The sequence below is a fragment of the Rhinolophus hipposideros genome (genome assembly GCF_964194185.1).
Source record: "Rhinolophus hipposideros genome assembly, chromosome: 15".
NCBI classification, from domain to species: domain Eukaryota; kingdom Metazoa; phylum Chordata; class Mammalia; order Chiroptera; family Rhinolophidae; genus Rhinolophus; species Rhinolophus hipposideros.
In genome coordinates, this window is record NC_138061.1 from 42875595 (window position 1) to 42884382 (window position 8788).

Sequence of the window (8788 nt, forward strand, 5' to 3'; positions counted from 1 at the left end):
CAGTGAAATACTAATTAAATACAGTGCACATCACTCTTTCATTAATGGACTTAAAAAAAAAAACTCATTCTGAATTTCTCATTTTAGAAAACACACTAAATATTTTTTCAAAGCTATATAGCTAGTATAGCATTTACTACCATGAGCTAGTAGGTTATTTTTCATTTAAAAATATAAAAGCTTGTATTGGGAATTATACCCATAAAGTCCATTTAGTTTTACAACTTAAGTACATGTAGTAAAACTTTACTGCTGCATTTAACAGGTATTAACCTAATTCTTTGTAAACAAAAGCAATATTTGACTAGAAGTGAACCCTAAATTGAGAAAAAAAAAAGGACTCTCTTAAAATATTTCCTTAGCATTTATTTTTCAAGAAAGGTCAACTCAGCTAATGCATGGGTTTGCTTAATGTCTTATTTGTGTTATCTCAATATTTTTAGTAAAACAAATTTGTTACTATGGTGTTCAATTTTAGCATTACCACAAAATGGGCCAGTATCAGGAAGTCAAAACTAACTATGAGTTTTGCAATAACAAATTTTAGTCAATTGAGTTTATACATTGGTTAAAACAATTTTTAAAACTCAGAGAATAGCTAGAGAATATGAGTATTTTAGACAGATTAATCTCTTAGGATATTCTGGAGGATGTGCCACTTTCCTTTACAATAAAACCAAAAAAGAAAATGAATCTATCCAAGTGCCGAAAATACATTACTTTTAATCTTTATATACTTCAGAGTGAAATCTTACCAGAATTTCCAACTTGTTTAATGTGTTTCTGTATAAAATAAAATATTCCTCAAAGTTCTCAATAAAAGTCCATGAGATACCATTAGGTCCTTAAAATATGTTTCATATGGAAAATGAACAACTCATAGCTTCAGAAGGTGTCAGCATGAATATGCATAAGCAATAATACAGACTTCTTGGGTGATTATCTGAAATTCAATTTGACTCTACAACTATTTATTGGCTAGTGTATAATCACAGATAACAAATTTATATAATGGATGAGATCCACACTTCACAAGACACCACATCAGCATCAACAGCTATCGTTTGTGGAGCTCCCTACTAGATACGCAGCCATATGATAGGTTCCAGAGATACAAAGATATGTAAAATACAGTCCCTGCCTCAAGAAAGTTTGTATTATTATTCTTAATGTTGATAATGCCAGCATGTTACATTTGTATAGTGCTTCTAAGTTTACCAAATATACTTATAGCCATCATTTCACTTAATATCCTCAGTATTATCCACAATATCCTTGTAAGATAAGTCATAGAACAGGTCAAAATGTTTCCATTTTATCAATTAAGTGAGCCTCAGCAATTAAGCAACTGACTAGGGTCACAAAGCTGGGGCACAAAAACTGATGACAGAAGTCAGATTAGAATCGAATTTATATTTAAGCATTTTTCTACTCTAATAAACATCTTCAAAACATTTATTTAGGAAGCCCAGACATATTTATAAAATGTATAAAACATCAATGCAGTATGGTAGACACAAAGGCCAAATGACCAATATGAGATGTATTAAAGAATATGTGGGGAGAGAATGTTAGTTCTGGACCCTTTCTGCACAGGCTTCAAGGAGAAAGTGAATGTGAATTGGTTGTGAAGGATGGCTAAGACACAGAAGAGCAGGGAAGATCCAGGAAGGCATTGCAGGCAGGGTAAATAAGCTTGATCCAAATGTGCTGCTGGAACTACCGTATTCCCTGGAGTACAATAAGCTGAAGGTAACTCATATTTTTTTCACCCCTAACCCGGTAATGCCTAGCACAGGCCCCTTGAGCACTGAAGATTTAATGACTGTAAACAATCATTTTTTACAGTCGAAATTTAAAGACTGTAAACAATCTACAGCACCCTGACCTCTTTCCATAACAGATCCTCAGTAAATGTTGAGTGAGTGGAGAGATGAAAAATTATTGAATCAAAATAAAGGAAGGAATAAACAAATATGCACCCAAGGATTGGAAAATCCCAAGGATTCAAGGACGTGGAAATCCCATCACATTCCTGAATAAGTCTGTTAATTCATTCATGGATGCATGCATTCCTTTATACATGAATTTTATATATACTAGTGGTTCTCAACTAGAGATGGTTTTGCCCCCCCAGGGGATAGCTGGAGATGTTTTTTGGTTGTCACAATTGGGGAAGTACTACTGGAATCTAGTAAGAAACCAAAGACGCTGCTAAACATACTGCAATGCACTGGACAGCCCCCCAAAACAAAGAATGATCCAGTCTAGCATTTCAGTAGTGCCGAAGCTGTGAAACATTGCTTTATAATAGATGCTAGTAAAGATTTTGGTTTGGTGATGGGGACAGAAGTTTCAAATAAGTAAAAAGATAGATGAATAATTATAGATAACAATAAATAATAATTATAAGCTGTGGTAAGTACCATGGGGGAAAAAATGGGAAATACCATGAGAAAAAATTGCTGGGAAATTGTGACTGGTTTATTGCTTCAAAGCAGTAAGGGATAACTGGTCATTTCCAGAGAACAGCATTCTGGAAAATCTCAGGCAAATTAATTACAAACCCAAACACACCAGAAACCCAAGATAAATTGGGTGCCTTTCTGGGAAAAAAATCAGTGCCTAAGGCAATTGTTCTATTTTCCCTCTGAATTGTGGCATCACCCCCAAAAATAAGAAATTAAAAATAAACAGAATAGCGTTTAAGACTCAATGAGACTCTCATTTTCTTTAAAATGCAAAGACAATTTTTTTAAAGCAGCAAACGATTTGGTTTTTAAAAGAGGTCCGGTATCTGTCCAGGCTCCCTTGCAGAGGGAAATCAGCTCTTCTCCACTCCTCGTGATTCTGGGAGATGGCTAATCAGGGGCCTGCTTGTCTCCGCCACTGGAGTAGTCACATGACAAAAGATGGACCAATCAGACTCTCTTCTGGGCCCTCAGAAGGAAAGTCAATGAAGAAGATTCATTTAATGTCACTTCCTAAAGAACTTGTCTGTTCATTCCTGCTGCCATGATCCCCAGGGCTGCTATGACACTTTCTTTCCATAGACCTTGCTATTCACCCATCCTTGGCTCCTGGGAGAAACTCCAGCATTCTCCTGATAACTCACTTTCTCTTTCTTGAGCTGATCAGGGTTGTCATCTTTGCTTGAATCAAAATGCCCTACTTGACATACTTTGGCATTTTGTTTTAGGAATGGACAGTGGCTCAGACAGGGAAGTAAAAAGAATCAGAGCTTTCTTTTTTCCAATTTTTCATTCATCCTTTCTTGAAGACTTCATCCCACCTGTCCTTGAAGACTTTATTGACCATTTTCATGTAAGGTCACCTCTCAACAGATATCCTTGCCTGAAATGACCACTGTTTATTTAACATGAATTGTCTTTTACTGTTAGTGCCTTTTCCAAGACTGTGAGGGTCCGTGAAGGCAGGCCCACACTTGGTATTTCTTCCTATCTTCCACACTGACAAGTGAATACTCATTAAGAGTTGTTAAATGAATAACTGAGGAAGCCAGTCTCCAAGACGCGCCCAGTGAGTCTCACCTTTTAGTGTTTGTGCCCTTGTATAGTCCTCTCCCACAGTGAATAGGGCTGACCTGCACCTCTAATAAGATATTGTGTCAATGAAGGTTTATGACTTCTAAAGCTAGACCATAAAAGACATTTCAGGTCCTGCCTTACTCTCTCTTGTGTCACTCTGTCTGGGAGAAGCCACCACTGTGTCATGAGGACACTCTACTAGCCTTATGCAGAGGTCCACTTGGTACGGAATTAAATCTTTTGCCTACAGCCAGCACTTATTGCCACTGTTAGACATCTTAGAATCAAATTCCCCCGGCCCCAGTCAAGGCCTCAGGTGACTGGTGCTTTGGGCAACATTTTGACTCTAACCTCATGAGAAACCCTGAGCCAGAACCATCCAGCTAAGCCACTTCCAAATTCCTGACCCACAGAAACTGTGAGATAATACATTTTGTTGTTGTTTTAAGCCTCTAAGTTTTGGGGTAATTTGATACACAGCAATAGATAATAAAATAATTGGCTCTATCGTAAGAGAAACACAAACCCCATATTTATATGAACTATAAAAACGAAAGACGGGGGGACTAATTTATTTGTTTCCTTGAAGAAACAGTTTCTATAAACAAAGTCACTCTAATATATGATGACTCCGTTCCATTTAGAGGATAAAGTCAAAAACAAAAAACTTGTATAAAAACAAGAAACAAAAACTAATTGTATCTCTTAGCATGTCAAATACTGAATAAATACAATACTTTTTAGGTACTTAGCTAGTAAGAGATGAACAGAGTGGATTTCTCATAGAGAAAAGTCTTCTCCTGAAAGAAGTTGGAAAAAAAGATTAAAAGGTATGATCACCAGACTTTCTGAAACCTAAATTAGAAAATACGGCTGTGTTTTATGAAGACAGTCGACTAGAATATTTGAAACCAAGATAGTCCTAGAAAATTCAGATACGGTGTGAAAAAAGAGATGGTCTCGGTACTTAGCACTGAACTAGATGCTTATATCATGCTAAATACTCAACTTAAACTATGGAAATAGATTGCTATTATTATAAGATGTATTCACAAGGTTTTGATTTGTCTATGAGAAAGACAATAGTGTGAAAAAGACCTTTTAAAAAGATCATTCTGAGAAGGCTAATTGTGATTTTATTTTTTTTTTTTTTTTTTTTTTTTTTTTTTTTTTTTTTTTTTTTTTTAGCTGCACCAAAGGCATATCCTAGCTTTATTAAAGGGCCCACGCCGCAGAGTCAATATAAAAACACAAAAAGTCCCATCAGTTTAATAACAATAAAAAACCCCAAAAATGGAAAACAGGGGGCAGGGAAGAGGCCCCTGGGCCAGGGGTACGGGGAGCCCTGCTCATGGCACCAGGCCTGGCAGCAGGGTCCCCTGGTATTGCTGTTGCTACGAGGTCAGGGGGCAGCGATTGTCCTGTGGGAGCCACCGTTCACCTGGGTTGAGGACCCTTACTTCTTCTGGGGTGTGCTCAGCTTCTGCATGCCCCGGATCTTGTCCAGCAGGCCAGAGATGAAGGCCTCAGTGGGTTTGTAACAGTCAACCAGCAGCTCCTTGACCCTGGCAGCCCGGGTATCATCACTCTCCATGTCCAGGAGTTCATCCACATCGATCTCCAGCTCTGGGATCTCCTCTTCCTGACAGTCGTAGAGGCGAGTGAGCTGCTCCAGGATCCACTCCTCCAGGTTGAGGCGCTTCCGTAGCTCCTTGCGGTCGTACTTGACCGTGACCTTCCCTTGGCGCCTCACTGGGCCCTCGTCGTCCGCGCCGCCCGGGCCCTCACCTGCAGCCCCAGGGGGACTCTGAAAGTAGACGCGGGGCCCTGGGCCACCACTGCCCGGCCCGGGTGCCGGGGCTGCCAACGCCGCGCCCCCCGCGGGGCCGCTGTCCGCCATGGCGGCCGCCGGGGCCACGTGCGCGCGTCCGGCCCCTCCCTGCGCCGCCGCCTCCGGGACGCCCGCCGGCTGGCTGCGGGCCGCTGGCTCGGATTAGCTGGTGGGCTCGGCTCCGCGCGCTCCGCGGCAAGGGCGGCGGCGGGGGCGCCTAATTGTGATTTTAAAGTGACACTGACTAGGAAAAGTTCTGCTGAGTAATTTTTAAAAAGTACGTAAGTCATATGTGCTGAGAAAAATCAAAGTATAGTATTTCTTCTCAGAGTCATAATTTTATTAAACAAAGAACACCTGAATGATAAGTCTAAATGACTCTTTGCTGGTTTCTTTTTGACTGGCACTAGAATATAAATTTGATTCTATCAACTTACCACAAATTGATCCTTACGTAGAGATATTATAGGCTTTTAGCATATGTATACATATATGTATATATGTAGAGATATACATGTGTGTGTTGTGTGTATATTTTTTCCATTAAAAATTTAACTTACAAAGAATTGTAACTGCATTCTAACAAACATAACTGAGTTTATTCATATAAATAAGATTTGTCTCCTACACTGAGTTTATAAACATTCCTAACATTCCTAAGGCATTGTCATTACACAAAATACTTTCAGGGCTCCTCATTTTCTTTCGCCACCACTAACAAAAGTAATAATTTGATAGTTAGGAAAAGGCAATAAATTAGGTGGTTAGGAACAGGGACTCTGGATTCAGACTTTCTGTTTTACAATTCTGGTTTTGCCACTTACAAGGTAAATAATGTTATAAGATCACTTCTTAACATCTCTGTGCCTTAGCTTTCTCATGTGAAAAAGGAATACTACAACAATCCATCTCTCAAAGGTGTTGTGGGGAATAAATGACACAGCATACATAGAACTCTTACAACAGTCCCTGGCACATAGTGCTGCTTGGCGAAGTTAGTTAGGTAGTTCATTAATTAGTTAGGGATGAGGATTTTTCCCCAAGAAAACGCCTCCTAATGTGTGCTGCAGTGGTGCCATAATTATAAAACACATCTACTCTCAAAGACCCCCAAGATATAAATACTCTTGGAAGGAAGTTGTAGGTCTTGATACATTGTTAATATTGTTGAACGCATCTTGTTGCCTTCCTGGACTTTTAGGAGGCTTCTCCATGAACAAAGATCAACTGTAAGACAAACCCTTCCAACCAAGAACCAAGAACAACCTGAAAAGCTGGATCAATCAGAAAAGCTGGATGATTCTCTCTCTCACTCATCATATATATATATATATATATATATATATATATATATATATATATATATATATATATATATATATATAAAATCTTTGGAGGCATTGGATAGCGATGAAGGCAGCAAGGACTAGAGGGAAAAGGGACACTTTTGAGATGTGTTCATCTTTTACCTCCCCTTGCCCCCTCCAGGCATTTGCTGACTTGCTGATTGGCACAGCCTGGGCAGAGAGGCTGAGGGCCAAGCAAAACGTCGAAAGAAAGAGAGTTGCTGACTGAAGATTTTAATAGCCTCACGGGACTAGGGGACAGAAATTGAGGTTTGTGGCCATCAAGTCATTCCGGATATACGGGACCAAGATTACAGATTAAAAGAAAGCATAGAGGAGGAAGGATAAAGGTGATGGTGTGAGCCCCTTTTCCCCTGGAGGCATTTGCTGACTCCTGGGCTGACTGGATTCAGAGGCAGGGTGCTGAGCAGAAAGCAGCAGAGTAGAGACTGAGGAGCTGAACAGAGCAGATGATAGGCTCAGGGTGCTGGGGAGATAAACACTGGAGCTCAGGGAAACCAAGGAACAGGGCATCTGGTAATTACCTCAGGCTTTCAAATCTGACTCCTGAAGGACGATTTTTTTAGGAATAAGGGCAATTGGGGGGGGGGGGATTGATTAGACTTTATGAAGACTGAAACTCAGCCTGGAACCAGTTCAGTCCCTAATTGGAATAATGCAAGCTACTCCTACTCTAAATGCCTGTCAGAAACTAAATCTTCTCTGGGGGGATTTTCGTTAAAAATCTTTAGCATTTGATCAAAAGTTTTCAGGTGCATCAAGAGACAGGACCAAGAGAGAAAAAATGTCGACAATAAAATAGACCCCACTGGTGATACAGAGTCATCATTATCAGATATGGACTTTAAAATGACAGTGATCAATATATTCAGTAAAAGAGAGGTCAGGAGGGAGGATTTTAGCAGAGAACTGGAATCTACCCAAAAAATAACAAAATGGACATTCCAGAACTAAAAATACACTACGTGAAACTAAAAACTTATCAGACGTTTTAAACAGAAAATTGGATGAAGAGAAAGATGAAGAGATGAAGAGAAGATAGGTGTTTAAGAAGATAGGTCAGTAGAAAATATCCAGAATAAAGGACAGAAAGGAAAAAAAGCATATAATATACATAAAAGTTTATGAGACACATGGGGCAGAGTGAAAAGTTCTAACATATGTGTAATTGACTACTAGAAGATGAGGAGAGAGACAATAAGGCAGAAATATGTGAAAAAATAAGACAAGAAGAATTCACAACTGACACAAGATTCAAGAAGCACTGTGAATCCCAAACAGGTTAAATACCCAGATAAACAAACAAAGCCCTTAAATAGATTGTGATAAAACTGCTAAAAACCAAAGAGAAACACAAATTCTAAAAAGCAGCCAGAAAATAAAAGAAGTCGCATTACGTCAAAGGCACAACAAAAGATTGACGATGGACTTCTCAACAAAACAAAATGAGATGGGAGAAGGAGGCAAAGCTATTATGTAAGGCCTTGGACACCATGTTAAGGATTTTCATTTTTATTGGAAGAGAACTGGGAAGTTGTTAAAAGACAGAGAGCAGATTTGTGGGTGGTTTGTTTGTTTTTTAAGGTAGATATGAAGATGCTAGAAGCCACCACATGGGAAAGCCTACCTGGAAAAGAATTCAACAGAAAGAAAAATCAAAGCAGACAGATGGAGGGGAAGCCAACTCTTGAATACTTATTTTTAAGCTCCTGGCTCTTGAGTTCATTTATACCTGGTGTTTCATAAGCCATTAAATTCCTTAACCAAAGTTTCTTGGAATCATCCAGGGATCCTAGGATGCCAGGTCAAGAATGTCTGTTATTAGAGCATAGTGGAAAGGTCCCTAGCCTAAAGCTGAGTGGGGAAGGAGGTCCAGGGAAGGCTTTCTGCAAGAGAAGGATTCTGGGGTGACTAAAACTAGTCACACAGTAGAAGACATGGTGGGAGAAATGTTCTTAGCAGAAGGTTAGTCCTTGTGAAGGAGATAGCTTACAGCTCATGTGGAGTTGTTTTCTATATGACTGGTCCTTTTCCATGTGACT

General features: G+C 39.4%; 1 protein-coding gene across 1 annotated transcript; it reads right to left on the minus strand.

The window, feature by feature from the left end:
• Window positions 1-4801: 4801 nt before the first annotated feature.
• LOC308508039 (protein phosphatase 1 regulatory subunit 14B) lies at window positions 4802-5514 on the minus strand. The gene has a single exon (XM_081074210.1). The coding sequence runs from the start codon at window positions 5446-5448 to the stop codon at window positions 5005-5007; it is 444 nt and encodes a 147-aa protein (XP_080930336.1). The 5' UTR covers window positions 5449-5514; the 3' UTR covers window positions 4802-5004.
• Window positions 5515-8788: the final 3274 nt, after the last annotated feature.

What these genes read in the sequence shown, in the direction of transcription:
- LOC308508039 (XM_081074210.1), bottom strand. Translation starts at nt 5,448, where the DNA reads ATGGCGGACAGCGGCCCCGCGGGGGGCGCGGCGTTGGCAGCCCCGGCA.